This window comes from Temnothorax curvispinosus, unplaced genomic scaffold (genome assembly GCF_003070985.1).
Source record: "Temnothorax curvispinosus isolate PA1 unplaced genomic scaffold, ASM307098v1 QBEX01011250.1, whole genome shotgun sequence".
Taxonomy (NCBI): domain Eukaryota; kingdom Metazoa; phylum Arthropoda; class Insecta; order Hymenoptera; family Formicidae; genus Temnothorax; species Temnothorax curvispinosus.
Genome location: NW_020221030.1, coordinates 677,277 through 703,212, shown reverse-complemented (window position 1 = coordinate 703,212; position 25,936 = coordinate 677,277). Strand labels below are relative to the sequence as shown.

Below are 25,936 nucleotides of genomic sequence, written 5' to 3'. Positions count from 1 at the left end.
TACTTTTTACTTTACTCTTTATTGAGATATCTATGTACACATAAATTTATCCATTACAGTTTTCTTACTGGGTACCGCAAGCTTATATATACATACACGGGATACCCTGTGATCGATAATACAATCGGGAAGGTAATCCTACATAAAAAAATAAATTGAAAATGTACAATAAATTTTTTACATGTATGAGGCTTCGTTTCCTTCGGAGAAAGCCGGACTTCAGCAACGGCTTTTCTCCTTGTTAGACTTTTGTTAGACTTTGTTAAGTTTGATTAACGTTTGTCGCTGCGAATATCTCATTGAATTCTCGTTCCAGCAATATCCTACCCGAATACGAATGAAAAGTTGAGAAACGAATAAAATGCTTTATTTAGAAAAATAACGACGCGCTTGGTATTTTACATGTATTTCCTGAAACTTAAATTAATTTTTCCGGTTTCGAGAACGCGATTTCCGCGCAATTGCAGGACCTTTGCATATACTTGTATACGCATTGATTTTCTCACGCTACGCTAAGTAATTGTACAACGTCAGTCTTTAACGAAACACTCGCTTCTCGTACACGAAATATTTCTCTCTTTCTCTCTCTCTCTCTCCTCCTGTCATTCTCTTTGCATTTTTCGTCGCTCGCCATCTCTGACTTCAATAAAAAAATTCATTGCTTATCCCAATGATTCCTTATCTAATATCTATACACGCTTTACACTTGGCACACACGCATTCGGTTCTCATTTACCTTCGCGATTCCTTTAAGAGGTGCACGATACTCTTGCGTAAATGACTATGCACGACTAATAACAGCCTGGCACTTAGAATCTGTATTCCTGGAGCATTACATTTTTACAATTGACAACGGTATATCATAGAAGTCTCAACAAGATGTTAACAATTAACATATCAATCACATACAGTGTTCTAGAAGTCGCATATTTCTCTCACAATCAGACGTTTCTCTTAGGCTTCATCTTTGAGAAAGACAGACTCGCCTGTCGCGCATCTTTCACTTGTAGGTACTAATTTTGTCGGTGATAATTATATTTTCATTAAAAATCATCCAGAATTGACTAAAAGATAAGCGAGTGAACATTTTTTTTGTTATCCTCCGAAAAGTCTCTACCTTTTCTTAATTACTTCTAAATCTAATTTATACGACTTATAGGACAAAGTACATAAACACTATATGAACATTGTACAACCTGCTGTACTGATAAGCGCCAAGCTCCACTGGTAATGAATAAAATAAAATCACAGTTTCTTTACGTATAATATGAAGAAAGGCTTCCCCCCAGATAACCAGATAACCAGAAATGTACGCATATGTAACCATGTATTCCCATTCTCGATTTTCTTGATCGGAACCATGGCATAAATCGAGTGTGGACCGATCGTTATAAGTATACGATTGGTTCTAAGAAACAATATGTAAATATATAATATAAATATACTTCTGAACATCATAAAAGTGTGCGGAACATATTGAACATATAAAATTTAATTCTAGAACATTTGACGTAAAATGTTAATAAACTTCATTATTAGAGAATTACATAGCCATTGTGCAGAAAGAAAAACACATCATATAACGAGATGGCACGCATTTGAAAACATAGATATCGTAATAAAATATTGAAACGTTTTAAATTAAAACTATAATCGTTTATTATGCTTTGATGAACAAAAATTGAAGATTACTTATAAATAAAAATGAGAAAATTATTTTTTAACGACTGTTACAGTTTTGTTTGAAAAAAACAAAAAATTGACATTTCTTTTATGAAACAATCTCTATAGGAATTTTAAAGTCAACAAACCTGCTTTTTTAGTACTTTTCCAAAAATAGCCATATATGGTATCCCGAGGTAGTCCAAGAAACAAATATAGTGAGGAGTCGTTAACTATTTCGCGTATTTGATCTGTAAGAGATACAAGTGTATTGACGGTGATTTCATTTTCTTGTAATACTTTTTTAGTTCTCTTGCTAAAGATTGTAGTACATCATGCGATTACACAACTGATTAATGTAATATATGAACGCCCGTAAATGTAGACAGCTAGAGCCTACGGTTCGATATGTACACAACGTCGCGATATTTTTCTACGTAAATAAAATAGGAAACTATAAGAACAGCCTAACGCGCGCTAATCCTCCGATACATATTCTAACATTAACATTTTTGCTTTTTGTCTCTAAGAGTAAGTTAAAACGTATATCGGTTCGTTAAGAACTAATCGCGTGTTATCGCACATTAGCGAAATATCGACGAGGAAATCTACAAGATCGAAATCTGACAAAATCGTTTGAAACATCGTTGTTTGAAACATATGAGGAAATGTAGTAAAATTATGGTAGAATAAAGAATACAAATCAAACAGAATTGTCGCTGTAATAAAGTGAAATTGAATTTATTGGAAAACTTTTTATAAAACTTTATAAAGTGTAGAAGGCAGTTTCAAAGGTTTCTGGAACTTTTTCATTTTTCTGAATACAAAATACTTAGTCATTTATACTACATTTTCTACAAAAGAAAATTTTATACTCAAGAATTATGCTATATTTTCTTTAAAGAAAACACTTTCTGCTTTTCTTGTCTCATGATTATGCACTTCTTCAAAGTCATTGAAAGTATTCTTGTGAGTCATTTTACAAAAAAAGAGCTATGCCGTCGCATACATACAATACCAACAGTAATAACATTGTTTTTGTCAATGCTTCGAAATTATTTTTATTGCTCTGTCATCATATGCTGCGATAACATAATTAATATCTCTGCTCGCATTTCTGCAGAAATTCAAATGTGCATTATTGTTTAGTCACAAATCAGTTTGTATCACCTAATTCCGGAAATATTTTGAAATTGCCTCGTACATAATTCAAATGTAACAGAATGTTGGCATAACAAATATATACAAACTTACTGGTAACGTTTCTTGGATATGCTAATATCAAAATAAAATAGTTTCTATAGTTTTCATTATTGCTGTTTAAAGCCTGATATAATATCACTTAAAATTTAACTCTGGGATATATAAAACAAAAAATAATTCTTTCATAAAATTCAATATATATCGAAATACAATGCTTATCACAATTTTACATAATTTTACAAACGCAAATTACGATTTTTACTAGAGCCCTAGAGTGGAAGCTTTTAAGAGGAGTGGATGTATAATATTCTATTTACGACCAGGACCAGTTAAAGTAATCGATTTGTAGCAAAAACATTTCACTTGAAGCAACTGGAAAATCAAAACGCCTGGCATAATTCAAACTCAGAAATTGCTATTGTGTTTTTGCTGCTCTCTCACCGAGCAAAGTAACAAATAGGGATCCATTTCAAAGTCTGGTTTTGTTTTTTATTTTCTTTTCATGTTGTATAAACAAAAAATGAAAAAGAAGCGAGATGCAAAGAAAAATTGCAAATCGTGAAACAGAGAACAGCAATCAAAACCTAGGTCAAAGACCTAAAGTGACTATTACAACGAGCCTCACACGTTTTGGATTTGGAGTAAGTTTTGTTTCTGGAGCAGAGAAAAATCTTGCCTCGAATAAATTTCATAACGCAATACAAGCGGTATTCACGCACGTCCACATTTTTCGCAAATGAGAAGCGACGTCTCAGCCTTCGTCTATCCGACGCAAAACAAAATGTGCTTTCCTTAATTCCCCTCTTTCTCTCCCTCACCCCTCTCTCATTTTCTCCCTGCGAGATACAGCGGGTCCGTGTCTGGATATGTACATGCTATCTGAAAGGAGGAAGGACTACTTTTTGCTATACTTTTAGAGCACAGTGCGACCAAAGAGCTGGTACCTTTTTGAGTACCCCTGGAGCAAACGATTAGGGCATCGAACGCGTTTCCAGCTTGATCTCGATGCGCCTAGACGTGCGATTAGGATCTTAGGACGCTGTCCCCCCGAGTACGTGCGGTATTCGCCTACTGGAGAAGGGAAAATGGTTGTTGATAGGTGGCCCTTTATTCGGGGGCCGTAAGCAAGTCCTAGGCCAGCTCTCTCTTCGCTTTAGCCTCGTTGTAGAATTCCGAAGTCACATCGGTGCTGGATGTCGTCACCGTAACCGGCCGAAAGTGTCGGGTCAGCACGTATACTACCGCCTCGTACGTTGCCATTATGATAGCGGTGTTCGGAATCTGCCGGATCAGCTGAGTTCCGAGACCACGGTAGAGACCCTTTGTACCCTCCTCCACCCACACCGTGTTCAAGGTCTGCCAGAATGTGCGGTATTTGGTGCCCTCTTCCCGCAACCGGGTCCTCGCGACCTCTAAACAGAATAAGAGATACAGTTATATCCATTCTTGATCATCTCTCCTACGTTTAACTTATGAAGTTACTGCTAAGGATGGCGAATATATTCTGCTCGCATAAATGTGTTTATATTAATTTTTAAATTAAGTCTTCAATAACTCTCAGACAAATAACTTTCATATGATAATACCGTAGTTTTGTCAGATTGAAATTTTAATCATTATATTTGTAGGTAAGTGTAATCGAAGAAGATCTGTATGTAAAAATTCTGTTCTTTGCGTCAAACATGATTTTACTCATATTTAAATGACAGGATGAACTAAAGTACATCGGAAATATGTGATCATAAAATTGATTTCCTGTTAGCGTAACGATTGGAAAATAGCTTGATATGATGACGCAGTCTTCTTCTCTGAATAGAAATGCTCCGATTTCATGCAATGGCCTTCTGCGGAAAGATGCACGCGATCTCTGCATGGTAATGATGATTTGCAAAAACAATTTCGAAACAAGTACGGTATAATAGTAATTTAGATCCTGATGTTATTTCGTTCAAACAAGACAAACCAGAACTCCACGAATATTTGTAGATAGATATAACGCCTAATTACATACCGAGTGTCTGGCACGCATTGCAGATATAGCTCTGGTGTTATCTTTAGACCAACTCGGAGAATCTTTGCAAGGCAGTGGCAGAGAAAGAAATCTACTACTCATCAATGAAATCAGAGCATTATAAAAAAATATTTTCTACTAAGTTTTCCGTTAACGCCTCGTCGGACACTGGTGATCCGCGTCAAATAAACATCCCATCTTAATTATTATGTAATTTAATACTGTAAATTCAATCAAGTATTTTGGTGTTCTTTTTAATATAAAAATAATTTAATTTTAAATTAAAAATCGTAAACAAAACTCAGCTAAAATACGTTTGACGGTAAATATGAATACAGAACAACGCAATTTTATTGAAAAATAAGATGTTACCTACTAGTAATCCTAAAAAAGTTGTATTTTGGTAGCAGTCTTCAGACTATATCATTATAAGTGCAAAGACAATTTTTTCAGTATTTTTTCCACTTATAACTTTAAATGATTAGTAGATAGTGATTCTCTTAATTTGTACAAGACTAAAAATCCTTAACTATTGATATAAATTAACTTCTATTGAACTTCTCGAATATCGAAATCAATATATCAGACTATAAGTAACTAATACAAGTACAAGCACACGAAAATGAATAAATTATTGTAATTAAAAAAAATTGCAAATAGTAGTATCCATTAAACAAGATTTTAAAAATTCGTTTTCTTGAAAAAATGTGAGTTTAATTGGGAGTCCCGCAAGTCCGTACCACGAAATAACATATACTTAATGTACTTACCGTGAGGATAGGCAATAGTTGACGCTATCGTTTTTGAAAATGAGCCCGCCGCCATAAATTCGATGAAGTCGCGGAACGTCTTTCTATCGTCCGTTTGAGAAGCTCGCGACCTATGTGTAGCTAACCACGCCTTCACAGCTTCATATATCACAAAGTGTATCACAGTCTCACTTATGCCTACATAGGATGCCACGATACCTTTGTAGAATCCCAGGATACCCTGTAAGAAAATAATTAAAACACATATAAACGTCATGATATCTTAAATCTAATTTATTTCGATAATGTATATGTAATAAACACATTAATAATTTCGATATCACGCTATTTGTTCCAAGTCCATATAATATAAAAGAAAGAAGCCGAAAAAAAGAAAAAAGTAAAGAAAAATTAAAAAATTGAAATGTATTTAATAAAACAATCGAATTATCAAAATAAAAAGGTTTTAAATAGCTAATTCATAAATTAATAATTAATGAGAATATATGTAAAAACATTATACATTAAACATACGATAATAATTATTGTACCATGTGCATATCAATATTAATTAATTATTAATAATATCGCAAAATTATACCCAATAGTCGTACATGGAAATCAAATCTTTGAATAATAAAATAATAGTGATACGATCAAGATATGACATCACTTATCAATGATATATTCAAAGTCTGGAATCTCCAAGGGGTCCGAAAGAGAGAACACGTGATATCTGCATGCCCGGTTAAAGACAACATTAAATCGAGTGTTCATATCAGTGATAAGACAAGCTGAAAACTGAGATGCTACTCGCAATTTAGCGATTCGGAGGTGTGTATCGCTGTTAACAAATCGATATGAAAAAGAAACAGATAAAATGATATTTCGATAACAGAGAGGGGTCTCATCAATAACCAGATAATTATCATCTTTTCAACTCGACTTAGCATCCAAATCGTCAAGTGTGCGAATTATTTAATATGCATCGCTATGATTTATTAACTTGCGCGTAAATTTTGCGATGTTAATTTTTAATTTATTTTTATAACAATTAATGTGAAAAATATGTATAACATCTACACATATATTTCCTTCCTGTATATTCGAAATGTTTTCGTTATAGGATTATTCCAACTGTCATATTCTAATTAATAACACTATTTTATACACTATTTATCATATTAATTTATTATATCAATGATGTAGTTTTCATACTTTATATGCATATTTCTTTGTAACGTGTAAGTTTGACCTCAATCCTCAACATCATTAATTATTTCCTATATACTTGTAATCATATCAAAACTGTAATTACATAAAGTTATTTATGTAAAACTGTTTCTTGTAGATTTACGTCAATTTGTATTTCCAGTTTTATGCACGAATCCACGCAATGATGTACGAGATGATGACGGGATATATAAATCTATTTATTACACGCGAGCGTTGCTCAACATAGCGTGGAATTTTCCAAGATATTTTTGCTTGGATATGCTATTCGCAGATGTACTATTCATGGTGCCAGTTTTGAAGCTGGCCCGATTCCGGCGTGTCGAACGCAATCTCAGTACGTGTATGCATTATAAACTGTGCAGTCACTCTCTCTCCAAGTAAACACGTTCAATTTGACACGTGTCCACAAGACGAAACGACAAGAGTGAACAATTTGTTATTCGTACATTGAAAGCAAATTGTTTCTTGTCAATAAAAGTCGTTACCTAGTTCGTTTTACCGGAAATAATTTCAACAAACTATATCGCACGTCGTTATTATCTTGCTGTACGTTAAATATATAAAAAATTACTTTCGCATGGTTTAATCTCTATAAATTAGTTAAATGTAATCCTTCCTTTATAACAGATCTCTTAGAAAATGGATTCTTATAAATCAAGCATTTACGAAGTTACATATCCTCAAGTAATAATACTTACTTGAAATATATCTCGCGAATTTCGGGCTATAAAACTTGTTCGATATAAAAAAAACTTTGATATCTGCAATCTAACGAGATATTGAAGGATGATTACATCAGTTCTATATCCGACGAAGTCACACTTCGCCCCAACATAAGCGCCTATACCTATCGCCGACCGAGAAAATAATCTTGGCGCCGCAACTAGCGTTCACTAAATACTTATCGATGCCATTGCGATATCGTCGTTGATATTTCGCGACGGGTCCCTTAGTCGTTTTAGATTTTTCTCCCAATTCGTTTCCGCGCGACGTACCTACTTACTTAATTATTTCGTCGAACAGCGCGACGCAATTCCGACGTTTTGCGACGCTAACGAAACCGATCGATATGAACGACCGCGACGGTCTGGAAAGCTACCAGCATAAATTTCAGTTTTTAGAGGAAATTCGATACAATTATCGATTCCAGAGGAAATGACAGCTGCAAGATATATTCAGAAGGAAAGTATAAATAAAAGATCTATTTTCCAACGGGTTTATCTTCGTGTGTAAAAATGTCATTATCAATAAAAAGAAGATTGTGCGCGGTATATTTTTGTGTACAATATTTCACCTCGACTTTTTAGTATTTTTAAAAATCAAGTGAGTCAAAGTTTTTACCTTACATGAAGCTACATTATTTTAAATAGTAGCTGCATGAGTAAGCTTTTTAGTTACCCAGTTTAGTTACATATAGTTTTATAATTGCAGCGTTTTATATATCTTTTACATTATCTTACTTACTTTCATAATGTGCACGATGTGTCTCATTTTATCTAATACTGTTGAATTTTTCGTTTCAAGGGAAATTAACGCAGGAGAATTATCGTCGTAGAAGAAATAACGTTATTGTCAGCTATTACAAAATAAATTCTACGGTGGAATGAGTCTGGAAAAAACGCGTTTGTATATGTACATTCTATATTTAACGTTATGGTTTGATTTCCAGCATATAGCAATGCGATCTTCGTATAAAAAATAAGCTCGACATTACATTGATATTTTTATATAATAAAAATATTGCAGAAAGATAGAATATTAATAATACAACATGCACAATGTACTTAAAGAAGAATGTAAACATTATTTTTATTCATTTCACTGATCCTTCATCTCGGCGTGATTAGTACTGCAGAATTATCCGTTTGAAGTTAAATTAACGTACGTAATTATCAGCTGTTACAAAATAAATAAATTCTGTGGTGGAACGGTTCTGGAAAAGATGCGTATGTATGTACTGTATGTACATTATGTATTTAACGTTGCGCAATCGTTTGATTTCCATCTGCACGTAGCAACAAATATATACGAGTTTCATGTCAAGAATAAACTCGACATTTACGCATTTACATTTTTATACGATAAGGATATTGTAAAAAGATATAGTATATTAATAATGCAACATGCACAATGTACTTAAAGAAGAATGCAAGAATTATTTTATTCACTTCACTGACCCTTCATCTCGTCGCGATTATATATTTTTGAAGATAGATCTCCCTCGCGTCATTTTTTTTCACGTGGTGAAAATTTAGTTTAAGTTTTTGAGAGATCTAGATCGTACAGGGGAAGTATAATTGTCGATTTATTAAAGAAATGTGCAAATATAAGAGTTACATTTACAAGATTCGATACGTCATCGGTATAATACGGCAGTTCCGATGGAGTACCTCGGATTGTAAATCGCGATAAAAAAATAAGATCTAATGTCTTACCGATTGTCGATATATCCTCCGCATGCATTCTATCGCTGTGACTTTATGCGATCGGTGGTCCAGCTGTAGTCTGGTTTTTATAAACCAAATCGGATTTGTCAATGTACACGCGGTGAAACCTGTAAAAGTGAACGACCGTTTATTGAATCCGCACGGCGTACGGTGTTTCGTGAATGGATCGTTACGTGCACTACTTTTCCTTATATTTTTTACGTTACCGTCAACCCGTTTGGAGAGAGAACGGCAATTTATCTCAAATATTACTGCTCGAGAGAGATTTCGTAAAAAATAAATCTACTTCATTAATCCATTAAATCCTAAGAGGCCCCTATTTTGTTGCGCTTTTTTGTTTTAAATCTTTACAACTCGATCCTGATCGCAATTGGTAATTAGGGGTAAAAAGAATTGCTCTTTCCGAAAATCTAGTCCTCCACTTTCGAGCATTAAGATATCTTTTTCTTTTCAGATATCCCACCCTATTGCCGAGTAGAACTTAATGGGTTAACTATCTACAGGAAATGCATATCATAAAACTTAAAGATCTATGATGTTCCGAATAATAAAAGCAATCCTCCGAATTGAAGAGTAATGGGATATAAGTTTTCCTAATTTTAATTTCTTATCAGCATGCTGAAACCACCTTTGACATATCAGACGATATGTAAACAATTTTAATTTTCCGCCTATAGCATATTAAAATCCTCATTAAGATCTAAGAAACTTAGTACAGTCTTGATAAAAAGTAATCTTAATTTTCTCTTATATGCGTAGAATAACAGCGTTTATATATTTGAATATTTTATAATATGTAAAATTTATATTATTCCCATTGACCCGGCTTGCGGAAGATCGCAAGGGCATTGTACCACTTATGATACAGTAGCTAGGTATATACCGAGCACATTGTAGATAATGCACGAAGGTTATGCAACCGCGAGTACTACGCGTCGTTTAACGCGCAATTTATAGCAGCGCGGTGACTTGTTTATGTATTATTTACTTTTTGCGTTACCTGAAATTCCACTCGATGCGGAATTTGAGAGATTCGACGAGTTTGGAAACCGGTTTAATTGTAAGAGGAACGAAAATTTGATAACGCATCAGAAGATCGATTATGTTATCGTGATTACGCAATCTCGCGTAAATTTCTCACGTAAATCCGAAGAGACAGAGTCTCTTTCGCGCGTGACAAAAATATCAGACAAACAACAAGGAAAAGTGGGTTTTAAGAGTCAAACGCGGTTAATTATGCGCGAGTTAACGTTATGTGACATTTAATGAATAATTTTATATAAATTATAAACCGTATATTTCAGCTCTACTTCGAGTCATCTTCTACGCGACGTGGTGATAAATAAATTAAATAATCTCAAACTCTCTGACGAGAATAAGATATTTAAAAATTAAATGTACAAAGACAGTGTAATTTTCAAGAGAAAATATCAGAGGAAAATTCTGTTAATATTTATAGCCTGCAAAATGTTCTGAAAATGGAAAACTAACCGGTAAAGGAAAATTAAATTCACTAAATTAAGTCCGGAGAACGTGAGATTGACAAACTGAAGTCTTGAAAAAGACATCGGAAACTCTCAGTTCCGTATTCTAATGCTCGTCGGAGCTTAAAGATTAATTTAATTTATCTATCACCGCGTCGCTGAAAATAGCTCAAAATAAAGCCGAAAGGCGATTTATAATTTGTATTAAATTATTAATTAAATGTTACATAACATTAATTCACGCACAACTGATAACGTCTGACTCTCAAAACCTCTTTTTCCTTATTACTTGTTAATTTTAATATCGAGAATCTTTAGTTAATTAATCATTTATTAGTAAGATTCAAAAGCGACCATTAAAGAGAAGATCAAAGAAAAATTTATCGGTATGGAAAAACCGATTGCTAATTATCAATGCATTTAGAAATAAATGCAACCGTTGCATGCAAAATTCTGTTGCAATTTCATGCTTTGCGTATATCATCAAAGTATAATATATATAAATTTTAATCGCTACAATATATTAACAGCATATATATTAAAATATTAAAATATATTAAACAAAAATATTAAGATAATACGAAAATCCAAAAAGCATTTGAGGCCAAATGCGGCACAAAAATTATGATTGCGCGAAGTAAGTAATATTACGCGACGTAATATTTGAAAAAAAATTAAAAAATAAATTCTTCCCTTGACTTTATTTTAAAACGATACATATAACAATAACGACCGAAATAATGATGTTACTTTATGGAGAGACAAATGAGAGTTGAGTTTTTTGCAAAAGCGAAAAAAGATAAACTCTTATTTTAGAGAAGAGTTTGCAAAAAGATAGTTATAATTTATTGTTATTAAGATCTTAATATATTTCTCAGAGAAAAAAAAATAATGAAAAAAGTTTGGAAAATTTGATGGTTAAATGTATCTGCAGACATGAAAATAGAAGATTGAACTATAAATAAATTAGAAATAATAAATTCTGATTAAAAAATCAATTCTTGGACTCCTAAACTTCTGAAAATTTTTGAAATTTGCAGTATTAAACATCTAGAAACAATCTTATCTAACAAACTTATCTAAGCAAGATTTGCAGCAAATATCTAAAATCTTAGAGTGTAAGATTATAGTACGTAAACAAAACGCGATATCGTGTCCAAGATGCGACACACAAATGGCACTATTTATGATCATTAACGGCTTTTCGAAAACGATGCACAGAGCGAGTCTGCCTCTTTCCTCTCCGTGCTACTGATGTAGCACATTATCTTCAATTATGACGCAATTTCGGTCGCACCGTTGCGGTCGGCGCGGCGTATGATTCTTCGATGATAGAGCTACTGCCATGCCGCTTACGTTCGTACGATCACGTACGACCGCAAGACGCGTGGAAGGCGGGCATTGAATTACGTGGTGAGGACGTCTAAAAATAGACGTACACTGTCGGAGAGGCACTCTCGCTCGCCGGCGACCGGCGAAGCGACGCGACAGAAGGGAGGAGAGAGAGGAGAAAAGGAGAGGAAAAGGGAAAGACGAAGAAGGGAAGTCAAAGAGAAAGAAGAAAGGTCGTCGGATACGCGCACCTGCCGTGACTTCCTAAGGCCCAGTTTTACAAGTGTCGGTTAACTTTTAACCTTAGATTAACTCGCTCTTCGTCTCTTTCTAAAGAGGATGTTAGAAGGAGACGAAGAGTGAGTTAATCTAAGGTTAAAAGTTAACCGACACTTGTGAAACTGGGCCTAAATCCGAAAAACAATTCAAGGTTGGGTGTAACAATAAATAAGTAGATATTTAGACGTATTTTAAGTATAAAATTGTACCCACGGATTTCACTATTTGACTTTACGTTATTTATCTCTCTCTCCGACATTGAAGTTTTTCGGTTGCAACCATTTCATCAGTATAAAAACAAGTATACTTTTTCAAAATTCCGAAGTCCTAAACCGTCATCTCTGGTATCTTAATTTTAAAATGTCAGTGTTTTAATATGTAAGACCTTGCTTCCTAAAATTAAACGCCAATATTATTTTGAACAATATTAACAGATAATAAATATGATATGTATAAGTATGTATACAACAATATTCTTGAAATAAAGTATTGTCAAAGAGAAACCAATTTTAAGTAAAATGTCAACTAAATGCGTAACCGTTCGAAGGCAGTTTTCATCATTTGTTTACGCAAATTTCCGGTTAAACATGTACGAATAACAATTGCATTGTTCGCGTGTGTAAATATTCTTATGTTGATGACGAATCGCTGAATAGCGCATCCGTGAATGATGATGGAAGCAAGTAAACAGATCGAAATAACATCTCGGCGCCGGTAAATGCATGTTGCGCTAAAAAAGATTACTGCAAATTCTGCAAATGCATTGTTCTAGCAAAAGGTTTTGTCGAAGCAAATCTGCAAAAGCGTCTCAGAAAAAAGTAAGTAAAGAAAGTGTAAAAAAATAAAAAAGAAGATATGCAGATTTTTCTTCCGACTTCCCGTTAAACACATTTGTCAAATTTTATTACAATTTATATCTTTAATTGGAAAAATAATATGCGGAGTACTCATACGTACACAAATATTAACGCAATGCAAGAATGTTCGTATAATTAAAGAAATAACAAAATTTCTATTAGCTTAATGATACGTATCAATTTTTCATATTTGATTCGATCGTATATTATATACGTTGCCTATAAATAAAGATTTAATATAGTCATAGAGTAACAGTTACTATTAAAATTGTATGTATTCAAATTAGGTTAAACTTTAATAAGTGTACCTTTTAAATTATTAATAATAACATATAATACGTAACAAAAAAATTTCTTCGTTTTGCATAAAAAAAGACGCTGCTAAATAGATTATATTTTTTAATGACTTGTACATATTATCTCTCATTAGTTCTCTCTCTCTCTCTCTCTCTCTCTCTCTCTCTCTCTCTCTCTCTCTCCCTCTCCCTCCCTCCCTCTCTCTCTCTCTCTCTCAGTCCTCGAAACATATCAGTCTATCCAGGTTTTTTTCCACCTCGGTTTATTTTGCGAACAATTCAGAGCCAATAAAGGAAAAATGATTGGAAATCCACTGCGAGTTATTAAAGGTAAACAGTGATAGGAGCTATTACGAGCCCTCCGTTAAAGTTGACCGGGAAACATATGCTAGCACAGAATTATGTAATATTAGTGTAATATATCTTATCTGTGTGTAAATGTACGTATGGATTGTTCTTCGCGGATTCGTCGACATAATCCATATTCTCGTTGCAGATGCGAGATGTGAATAATACAAATATAACACTCGACCGTCAATGACGGTAATTGTGCTAGAGATTAGATCCTATCCTAGAGCAAACAGTCGTTATCGTTGATTGTCGATCAACGTTGGATGCAATGCGAATAGAAATAAAAGAATTGAGAACGTTGAAGTTACTGCAGCAGGCGATATCGCCGTCGCAAAATAGAGTGGAATTCCTTTTTTTTTTTTATTTGAGAAACTATAATATAAGAATATAAGTGATTCATACAAATGATAACGGTAATATCGGAAAAATATCAAGTGCTATTACCAAGTTAACCTTGGACCGGATTTGGATTTCTACAAATCATCGAGATTTAGATTTTGTATTACAAGCATTTAAAAATGGAAATTTTGATTTAATCATGCTTGGAGCAAAATTTAGACACAACCATGTAAACTTTCGTATCTATAAAATCAAAATGTAATAAATTTTTTGTTTTTAAAACATTTATATAATGAGAATTTTTATCTATTTATCCTGTATAACAATTTATTTTCAATATAATTTTTTTTTGAAATATCCTATATAATAAATAAATTATAATGTGTATAATTATCATTATAACCATGTGATATCGATTATAAATATGTGATATCGAGAATGGAGAAGTCTTGAGAATAACGTTCAAATTTCTACTAAACTCGAGTCTGAACGAGTGAAAAAATCTGCGATTAAAAAATTCTTGAGCAGTCTGTACCTACGCAGAAGCGGCGCAAATGATAAACAATCGTATCGCGGAGAAGAAGAGGCATCACACGCGCCAATCGCGTGGCTCCCCTGCGAACAGATCTGCAATAAGCGGATCGTGTTCAGGTCGAAGTTCAGCATTCTGAATGATAAACTCTTTATTGTCCGCGAAATGGTCTTATTGACCATAGTTTATCGGGTGTCTCTGAACGAGCGCAAACCATTCGTATTACGTAGGTAAATGGAAGGAGGAAGTTCGTATCGGAAAGTGCATTGCCGTGTTATGCAATACCCTCATTCTGTGAGAGAGCCGGCTATTTCGGGCGGTAATCTCGAGAGAGAGAAGCAAAATGAGATAATAAATATGTATAATATAAGATTGTTAGGTTCAATTTTCCATCGCGATCGTTTTATTTCCTGTTTCTTTCAAGCTACGTTCGTTGCATAACAATTCAGCGTATGCGAACGATATACGAAACACTGAGCTCACGAAACAATTAAAGCAGAGTGAAACCAATCGTTAAACATTAGAAGAATTTATCTAAATAATAGTTAACTGAATCTTTTAGTGTATAAATGCTTTACTCTTTATGATTATACCAATATATCATAAACAGAATTATATTTGGAACAATTATAAAAATTGTCTCTTAAAGAAAATGTAAAAAATCTTTGATGCTACCTATTCGAAAAAATTTTGCTTAAAACGTTTAGCTGTCAAATATTTCATTGTGTTTTAGCGATTAAAATCATAACTTCCAATTAGATATATAAATTACTTGGCAATTATTTATTTATATATATTACTAGAAAGGAAATGTAATATTTTAATTTGCGAAGATAGAGTTTAGACGTATAGTTAAAACTTAATTTATAAAACTCAATCCTTTCTTTAGCAACTGTTTTATCTTCAACAGAAGATGATCTGTCATATTATTAATGACTTGCTAATATTAGAAGGAATTTAATGGTCTTTATTATACATAAAAAACATTATCCGCGTTGACCATCATCTATTTCGAGGACATTTGATGGGAATGAGCGAAGAATAAAGAAGAGTGAGAGTAAAGCGCGCGTATAATCGTACCAGCAGGTATCTACCGAGTGTCCTCGTAGGTTATCGACATCAAGCAGGGAGTTCGAGCTGCGGCGTCAGACGCGATGTCCGCGCTCCGATATATCCATTAAAGATAAACGCATGAATGACGCGCAGAATACTTTTCCCCCCATCGTTAATCGCGCGTTTATCGCCGCTTCGATGATTGGATTTGTCGAGGGAAACATAATAACGGAGACGGCGCAATATTCGCGCGAACGGATCTGGCTTACAACTCTTTTTAGTCTTTTGCTCATTTTTTTTATCATCAAGGTCAGCACGTTACGTTTCTCGCGATAGAATATAAATCGTGAGAAGAGATAGTATTGTTATGAGATAGTATACAATGTATGAGAAATAAAAGTAATCTAATGCAGAGATCAAACTTTATCGCAAGACAATCCTAGAGATTCAGTATTTTAAGCATTCATCTGATAAGTTTCAAATCGTGTTTCCTTCAACAATTAATTTTCTCCAAATCTGCGGCAGAAATATAAAATCACATTGCGACTTGATATCGAAAAGCTATTTATATCACATTTTTTCAGGTTTTTAAAGATTTATTCTAATTATATTATTTTAATTATCAAGTCTTAGCGGATATTAGGTCATGATGGCATAAAGAAATAGTTTATCTCCATAGCATGGATACTAAAATAGTAGTTAATCAATGAAAAATAGCTGCGAGAGATATAGAGCGGCGATACTTATATACGTAGCGTAGTGTAATTTTCAGTGGAGTAAATGCGTAATAAGCGCAAACACTCTACGATCGTTTCATAGACGAAAACGCGAATGGGTTCAAAGTAGACAACACGGAAAGATTAATTTTACATGTGTTAACGATCATAATGTAACAATATTGTATTGAACTGACATACCTATATCGATCTATGGATAAATATGTGCGCTCAATAATAATCGTTATATAACATTATCGCGCGATATGTTAATACTGTGACTCATCTTATATTCACCATTAGTCGATATACGTTGTCACTGATTTTCAAAAAAGAAAGCCAGATTGCATTTCATGATTATATTTAAATGAGACGATTTTGATCAAAACAGAATGCAGAAAATGTACGAATAATTAACATAAACAAAGAATAGAGTAGAAGAGATTAAAATCGAATAGATAGAAGGATAACATAGCGCAAAGAATGACATTTAAATCTCAAATGCTATAGTGTAAAAAACATATAGTTCGTATTTTATAAATTATTAAATTTAATATAAAAAATATTATAATTGCAGTCTAATTGTAGTATAAAGTATTAAAAAATCATAAAAATTATATTGTCAAAAAATAAAACGATTGGCTTAGCTAATTCTCGCCTATATACATCCCAGAATCAAAATTATTATTAAGACCGATTATTCGTTTAGGGAACGCAAAACTAAACCTTATAGACAAGGATTTTAATATATACCGCGGCATACATATTTAGTATAATAATATTGGAATAGCGTGGTCTTACCAGCGCAGGACGCGGAGAAGACGTGAACGATCGGAGTATCGGGAGGTAGAATCGCGTTAAACGCGACTTTGCTCTTGGAGTACGCGCAAAAGTAGATAGCTCTGGAAGGTGCCACGCCAATGAGATTTGGACCAAGGCCTTTGAACAATCCTCGTGCACCCTCATTCTTGATGATGTACCTTAAGCACTGATAGATACCCGGCGCGTGCCGGGAGGAGTCCGGGGGTGAGGTCGAGACACCGAAATGCGAGAGAGCTACGAAGTGACTGGAATACCTGGAGGTGAAAGAGACCGAGAGCTACGTTTAGAAACACGATTCTTTTTTCCCGGCGGGTACGCACGCCGCTCGATCAAATTCAACTTTTGTATATTCGTATACGATCAAGCCTAATATACATATGGCAAAACATTACATCTGAAGTTAACGTTTTATATTTTTAGAGTTTTGATATTATTGAAAGAGTTGTCAAGTTTCCGAGATTCAAAGAGAATATTATACTTGCAACTTCACATTGATATTCGAAACGATAAAAATAAAGACTGAACATCTTCTGGCGATTTTTCAATCCTCGAGTGGAAATTTTCCAAGCTGGGTGAAAAATCTCTCGCAAAGATCCTTCAGAATTACGGATAGCTCCTGTAACGATTTATTCTTAACACTCGAATCGGACAAAATAAAAAAAAAAATCAAAGCGTCTCGACGAGGTTTTATTTATCGAAAAATTGTCAAGTCTCCCGAAGTTTCACGAAGATGAGAAAAATTTCCGCTGACTTTTAACATTTTTTTCGGAGTTCTGTGTAGTCTCTCAAGAATTTTAATAGTTCGCTCTCGCGTGCATACCACATATCAGATAAGAGTTTTTAGCTAATAACAAAAAACCTTGAAATAAATTGCAAATTTATATTACAAATAATTACGCTTGTCGTAAAACAACAACTTGTAGAGCTGGACAAATTATAATGAACTGTCGCGTCGCATACAATACCAAATCAACATCAGCTTAATCGAGAATTGATTTTCTTCGATTAATTTACCTGGGATATCCAGTGCATAGCCTCCGGCGTTGTTCGGGCGTCGGTGAACCCTTGCATGTCGGATGACCAGATGTGAATTCTTTGCTCACCGGCGGATTAAAGCCGGAAGACGACGACTGCAGTCGGGTCTTTACCACTTCCAGCGGACAAGTTACTATTGCTCCTGCCGTGCCAGCCACTCTGTGCAAAATAAAAAAAGAGAGATTAGTGGGGATTAGCGTAAGCTTTATAACAATCTCGTCAGTTGCTATCTATTTGCGATCATGATTGCCAATTTCTTATATCCATAAAGATACCGCTATTTTGCTATCATAACTGTACAGTTGGGGACAGAAGGTTGTCCGGTGGAGTTTCGAAACGCATCCTATTTATATTTAATATCCAGCTACCACGTCAGCAATTACCAATTAATTCTTTCAACATTTTAATATATTTGACACCTTGTTTGTCTGCTCTTATGATGAATCACTGCACAAGCTATGTGCATTAGTGCTCATCCACTTCCAAATGGGAGATTCTAGAACTCAACCGGACAACCTTTCTGTCCCCAACTGTACACGATATTGTATAAGGTTTAAAATTAAATCTTGTGTATTTATGTATATTTGATCAATAATAAACGTATACTATATATATTTGTAAATGTGTAGATATATACAGTTATGTTTTCTATCAACTTTATCTGTTTAATTTTGTTAAAGTTTGTGTAGAATTGAAGGAGAAAAAGAAGTCGTTATTTTCTCCCAGAAAATATAAAGAACGTTCATTACGCAGGTTACAACTGTCTGCATAATTAAATTTTACGACGCGATAATTATAATAAAGTTCTGATTATAATTATAATTTATAATGTTTACAAACACAGAACAAAATGTGTACCTCGAGAGAAGAAAAATGTTCGCTGCAGGTGTAATTTAATTTTCAACTTATCTTATCTGAATAGAAATTATAGCGAGATAAAAACTATAAATAATTGTTAAGATAACGGTAAAAGCATGAGAAATATCGCGTGATTCGTACAAAGCAGAAATATCAATATTTATTTGGCGCCAACTCTCACGCAGAACTTCACTGACACGATGTCGCGAATCTTTCCAATTAGACTTATCGTAGTCACCTCTGGTCGCGTCGTAAAATAATTAGCAGAGTTAGTGAAGTATTCACCGTTGCAACGTGTTATGACTTCTCTTCATATACATGTGTTGCGCACGTAGATTGTATACATTGTATATGAGACTTACAGTTTAACGCCGATTCCGAACGGCTATATTCTTTTTAGAGAAGTGTTCATGGCAAGAATACTCTCGGTGGTTTGCCATTGCCTTCCGAGAAAAGAACGAGCGAATATAATTTTTTTAGCTCTATCGGGGATCGAATCCGGGACTTCGGCTCAATAGATCAGTGCGCTGTCTACTATAGGCCACGCTCGTCCTCAGATAAAAGAAAATACTCAACAGCAAAAATTTGAAAAGGAATAATGTGTAATTTTCATTGGAAAAATACTACGATGAAATTGATCAAAGCATATTGTATATGTATAAGGCTAAAAAAAAATACAACATCTTGTAATAAATTTAAAGCCTTCTAAACAAATTATATATATACCTCATGGGCATATAACTTTCATTCAATAGAGAAAAATACTTTTGATCCTCGAGGATCCCCTAACTAGCCTAATTCGCTCTCAAAGTCGCTATTGCATAGTCGCGACCTTTTATCAAGTCCAATGGAATGTGACAGTAAATTAGCGTCCGATTCACATGTCGCGCGTAATAAATCCGCGTATCTTTCCGTGCTGAAAAGGTGCGCATCTATGTTCTGGCTAATCGAAAATTTGCATGCTAACTCTGCTAATTCGAATATCAAATTTCAATAGCGATATGTATATAGCAACATATTTCTTTGAAATACTTTTACCCCATTTGTATGCAAGAAATTGTTTCAATCTCTTTCAAGTAGAGAAATGCGAAAAGTCCAGTGATTAAAAGAAATTAGCAAAACATTTATTTTTGCGATGCTTATTTTGTTTTGTATATATTTATTTAAAAATTCACTCTCTAAATCTGAATCAGTGAATAGTACCTACTGTGAATTAGTGAATAGTCACTGATATCAGTGTAAAGTATGCCACCGATTCATGAAAAGTCATACTTTACACTGATATCAGTGACTATTCACTGATTCAGATTTAGAGAGCAAGTATAATGGAATAATAAATTGAAACGGATATATTTCCATAACCGCCAGTGCCAGTTCTCCTTTAGTTGACATTTGCAACATAATTCTTTCCATAAAAATATAAAACTTGCAATATGATGAATATAATAAAAGCTTGTTCCGTTAATTCAATCAATAAGGAAGTTTTCTGAGCTTACAATTAGTCCTTAACTGTAACACCATTATCAATTTATGGCAAATGAAACAAGAGCTTCCAATTCATTACGGCTATTATCTATAGTTTCTGACTATTAATATAAAGAGTGTAGACTTACGAAGTTTCATTGTCAGTTACTATGTTCACTCCGCGTAAACGAGTGAATTATTGAAAGTTACTATAGAAGTAACGCTCGCGTAAACGTAGAGTGGAATTTCCAACGCGTAGTATTTTGCGGCAAATAAATCGTTTAGCTATTCTCTGTTGACAATCGAGAAATGCTAGTCCCTGGTAATACATAAGTTTACTTACTTGACCTTTCAATTGATCTACTTCTGAATAAAAAAAGAGGAAACTTGATTCGATATCGTAAGATCGATATGCCGGTTTAGAAACAACACGCCATAACATTATTTATAGAATTATTAATAACAGGTATCAGAAATTAAATTCTTAGTTTCTGAATCATAAAAATTTAAAAACTTAGTAGTTTTACAGAAAATTATAAATTTCAGTGATATAAATCTTGAGAATATGTGGAGCGAAGGACGAAACTCGATCCTTCATGAATTATAACTTTGGACTAAATCTAACTGGAAGTTTAATTTAAGTTTGAAGATATCAAGATATTTAGCGTCGAAAGTCAAAAGCTTGATGATTCCTCGTTGGATCTGTACCAGCGTAAAATTACGAATCTCGATTCTATGGTTTAGGGTGCTTACGGTCTTTCAAGATGACGTAAACTAATCGGATAGAATTCTACTAACAAACACAACCTTGTGCCGCAATAAAAGTAGACTCTTAAATTGTAGAAAACAGTTCGCGAGTTTTGTAATTACTTTCTTAAGCGCACCGAATCCTGTATCCTAATCCTACATGATCCTATCGTACGTGTCGTGTCATAAAATATGATCCCTTTTTCCCCTCCTGGGCGTAAAGCTATACACGTATGACGCAATCTAAGCCCATTTTGTCATATATGTTTCAAGGCATGACTGCTCTGGATTATTTCGAGTCGATATTCCCTGATCGAAGATTCGATTGCGGATGATCGTTATAGCCGCTTGGAGGACACCGTAGAAATAGGAAAGCTTGCAGAAATGTGTCTACGTGCGCGTGGACACGTGTGCTCCGCGCAGGGACAGAAACAGGGACAGGTAGGAAACGTAAATACGTGACGCCCAACACGTTTAACATAACTACGTCGTCGAATTCCTTTTCCGAGCGACCTGACACGCGATCTAGCAGTCTTGTATTTCGGCATTGGGAAGGCCAGTTGCGGGCTCACCCGACGACTAATCTGGCATCGTTTACGAAATGCGTTAGGTGTAAACAATAACACGAACAAGAATGTATATACTATTATATGTATGTTACTATATATAATATATATACTGGAATATATATTATTACAATACAAATACGTCAAAATATAGATCTGGGTGCAAATGATCAACATTAATTAATTTACTGCGAATAATCTTGTTCAGTCTACTTTTCATTCGTTATTATTAAGTAATTTAATTAGTAATATTCCGTTTATTGTTTATTACCATTATTCTTTGTTTGTCGTAGCTATTGATTCAACGTACAAAACGACGAAATTAAAAGTATGAATTAATGAAAATCACTTATGCTAAGGATTGTATTTAGAGTAGCATAATCATGAACAAAAATCAATTAAAATCCCTTTATCCATTATTAACCATTAATAAATTAATTAAATGTAACATCATATTAAAAAATTATTACGTGTCTCTCCTGCATTATATTCTGTGTTTGCTCGGTTATCATATTGATTCAACATCTCTCTATAAAGTCTACAGTATACTGATATTACATAAAATAAACAAAGAGATAGAAAGAGAGAGAAAGCAGATTTGGCCGATTGGGGTTAAACGATATTGGCGAGAAACCAGTCTTATCTATCGACAACTGGAAAGGCCAACAATCGTTAAATTACAATCAGTTGAGGTTATCAGTAATGTGCAGCCTCAGGCTTTACGTATGCACCTCTTTTTATCGCGCACATCGTGCGATTATTCTAAAAAGCAGAGATAATAAATAAATTACTACGTCGATAAGAACCTGACGTATGTACAGAGATTAGCATTATTTAATTTAATAATTGTTAGAAACGAAAGAAATCTTCACCATATAAGTTGGATTTTCTACATGATATAAATACATGATCTAGAAAAACCGCGGATTGCGTAAACGACATGCGTGCAATCGAATGTAGCTCGTTAATTAAGCTAAAGATAATTGCCCGACAATTTCGTCGCAGTTGACCACGTGCGCGTCGTCCCGTCGCTTCAATAAAATCGTCTCGACAAGAATAACGATCATCAGACACTCGCAGCAACAGGCCTTCATATACGTGTGTTATTGCCGTATTCACTGATAATTATTTGTAACTTGCGACGAAGATTCCGAAGTATTTACGTAAGATGGAGGTTTATTTTGTTTCACGCTGATTAAAATAAAAAAAATGTAAATTGAAGCGTCTCAATAACATACATTTCAATAACTGTTTCAAGCGCCGAGAAGAGACGAGTTGATTTATCGCACTAATGATAAGTCCCGGTCTACAATAGGTGTTTTAAGCCCTAAGCTTTAAGAAATTGTTCAATCACAGTTGAATTTGAGGAGAATAATTGACTGTGATTGGTCAATTTCTTAGGGCTTAAAACACCCATTGTAGACTGGGACTAATACGTTTATAATCGGTGATATCGGTTTATCTCGTTTTCGCGCTTATATTATGAAGATGCCTGCTTGTATTTACACTTGTAGGTTGTAGGTACTTATATTCGTTAAACTACGCGATGTAGACTCAAGGGAAGTGTCTTTGCTTTTCCACACCGTGCTTTTTAAATTTTAATCCGGGATCCTTATGCAAATTTTTGAATGGGTAGAAAAGCTGAAAATTCCTGTGTTCAATTTAAAATTTTAATCAATAAGAATTCAGTTCTTTCATGGACGTTCCAATCTTGGTTTCTTTGATTAAATTGTGGTTTACTTTTCTTTCGCGAAAATAAAAGCGAGATTTAATAAAAAAAATTTTTAACGTTAAATGTTAAACTTTTTTTTGTAATTATCGTCAGATTGTAAATCGATCAAAGTGTCTACACTCGAAAAAAATATAAACGAGTGTTTTCTCTTATTATTTATAAACGAGTTGTTACGAAAACTTTCCACAAACAAAGTTGGCACAAATAAACTTTTTGAGAAATACAGTTTTGTTTACTTCTTACAATTTCACTATCAGGAACATTATTTTATATATTTATTTGACATATAGAAATACAAAAGTGCTTTTAAATCTGAAAGTACTTTTGAGAACTTAGCAATACACCTTCCTAACTTTTATACATGTGTACGCAAGTAAAAAATATCTTCGTAAAATTTGTTTGCTATTAAATTGAATTAAATTTAATCTTTAGTCATCAGTGTATGTCTGACTTTCTTTTTATACAATGCCAATAAAATATGGAAGGGCAAAGAAATCTAACGGTGCTAACTAAATTACGCAGAAATGACGGGAGTCGTCCCCTTTTCGCGAATGACGCAATCCTGATGCAAAACTAAGAATGTTTCAGTGACTTCACCCTATGCAGTTACACGTTAGAGATTAGACTGAAGTGTGAAAGAATCCTATAATCTTCAGTGACACCCGGAGAGTTATCGGTCGTCAGATACTTATTCTCGAAGAGAAAAATCGATAACGTCAGGAAAACCGAGTTAAAAACCTCCTTAAAAAGAAAAATACGGTCGCAAGTGTAAAATACGCGCGGTAGGTTTTTTCGGGGCACCCTGTGTACACGTGAGCTGCGCTCCCGATTAAAGACGACCTCTCGGGAAAGGCGGTCTCCGGTTTTGAGGCCGATCGCGACTTGGAAGGGCGGTTAATCGTCCCCGAACTCCATCGGGATCGCGTAACATAATAATAACAATAATAATAAGTAATATAATAATAAATCGAACGTGCCGCAGAGGAAAGATCGAACCGAGGACCTGCCAAGACTGGCGTGACGCACAACGCAGAACCGGGCCGGGCCGGGCCCGAAACACATATGTACCGTACATATACATAACATATACATACAGCGCGCGCGCGCGCGCGCGCGTGCTGGTCGAAAATAATACCCACCCTCCGGCGACGAGATGTATCGCCGTGTCGCGATCCAACATCCTCCGCCGTGTGCCGTGAGGCGCGCAGATCCCGCTGTCAACCTACGGTAGCATGCACTTTTACGCGTTTCGGCGAGACGACGGCGACGCAACGGCGGACGGACGGACGGGCCGACGAAACGAAAGACGAGACGAGACGGGAGGAGAAACTAGGCGAGGCGAGGCGAGGCGCGCAATAAGGTCCGCGCTGAGGTACTACGTAACAACACCGGCTTCGAACAGTTCTCGGGGCGATCGCGGACGATTTACGACGCGACGGACCGCACTGTGTTTCTCCTCGTCCCTCTCCCACGGCGGCGATGCCGACGAGACGGAAAACGACACTCGAGTCTCGACGCGACGCACACACCGCGACGTATACTACGATACACTGTTTTTCAACGCCGCGAAATGACGAACGACTCCGACCGATACGAGAACGTATCACGCACTACCGCCGCCGTTACCCGTTACCCACCGCTACCGCGCACCGCGCCACGGCCGCCGCGCCAGGCGCCAGATTCCCCCAGATGCTCCGTCCGGGTCCCGTTCTGCTTTACCCCCCCCTGCCCCCTCGTCTTACCACCGTCGAGCGAGCTCCGGGTGTATGTACGACGAATGTGGACGAGCGACTCCGAACTCCGATTACTCCGGAGGCCGCGTTTCGTTTCAAGGACGAAAAGCAACGCGCGACCGCGGGATTATTCGCGCGATTAGGATTTCTAGTGACAAACGTGAAGTTTCTAACGATTGATCGTCGGTCGGCAAGATGCCAACGCGAGAAAGATGCGCCGCAAGCTTCAGATCGACCTCGATTAAACTTTTTGATTAACTTTAGTATTCATATAGTCAGATCTTATTTATATTTAAGTTTAAGTTTGTCTTAAGTTTATCTTTAGATGTTGAACGACTCGTTTCATTGGCTACGGAGAATCTAAAGATAAACTTTAAGGATGTATCACGTATATACCTTTAAACTTTTGACAGTGAAAATGCCCTGATTTCA

At 35.1% G+C, this 25,936-nt stretch overlaps 1 protein-coding gene across 2 annotated transcripts; it reads right to left on the bottom strand.

The window, feature by feature from the left end:
* Positions 1–25,400, bottom strand: LOC112461312 (mitochondrial carrier protein Rim2). Of its 2 annotated transcripts, XR_003041535.1 has the most exons (7): positions 24,911–25,400; positions 18,384–18,563; positions 17,349–17,623; positions 9,297–9,415; positions 5,647–5,866; positions 3,810–4,277; positions 1–3,744 (listed from the first exon to the last, which is right to left on the bottom strand). XR_003041535.1 is itself a non-coding variant. In XM_025026513.1 (6 exons), the coding sequence occupies exons 1-6, from the start codon at positions 24,949–24,951 to the stop codon at positions 3,997–3,999; spliced, it is 1,116 nt and encodes a 371-aa protein (XP_024882281.1). In that variant the 5' UTR covers positions 24,952–25,400; the 3' UTR covers positions 1–3,996. The 2 variants fall into 2 exon arrangements, 1 of the variants encoding a protein (XP_024882281.1); XM_025026513.1 differs by having other exon boundaries at positions 1–4,277.
* Positions 25,401–25,936: the final 536 nt, after the last annotated feature.

Bases quoted from the DNA above. Each gene is read 5' to 3' on its own strand.
- LOC112461312 (XM_025026513.1), bottom strand. From the start codon at position 24,951: ATGTTGGATCGCGACACGGCGATACATCTCGTCGCCGGAGG. The intron at 9,416-17,348 runs GTAAGACCACGC...TCACTTTTACAG, and splicing joins CTTCTCCGCGTCCTGCGCTG to GTTTCACCGCGTGTACATTG. The intron at 4,278-5,646 runs GTAAGTACATTA...TATTCTGTTTAG, and splicing joins AACTATTGCCTATCCTCACG to AGGTCGCGAGGACCCGGTTG.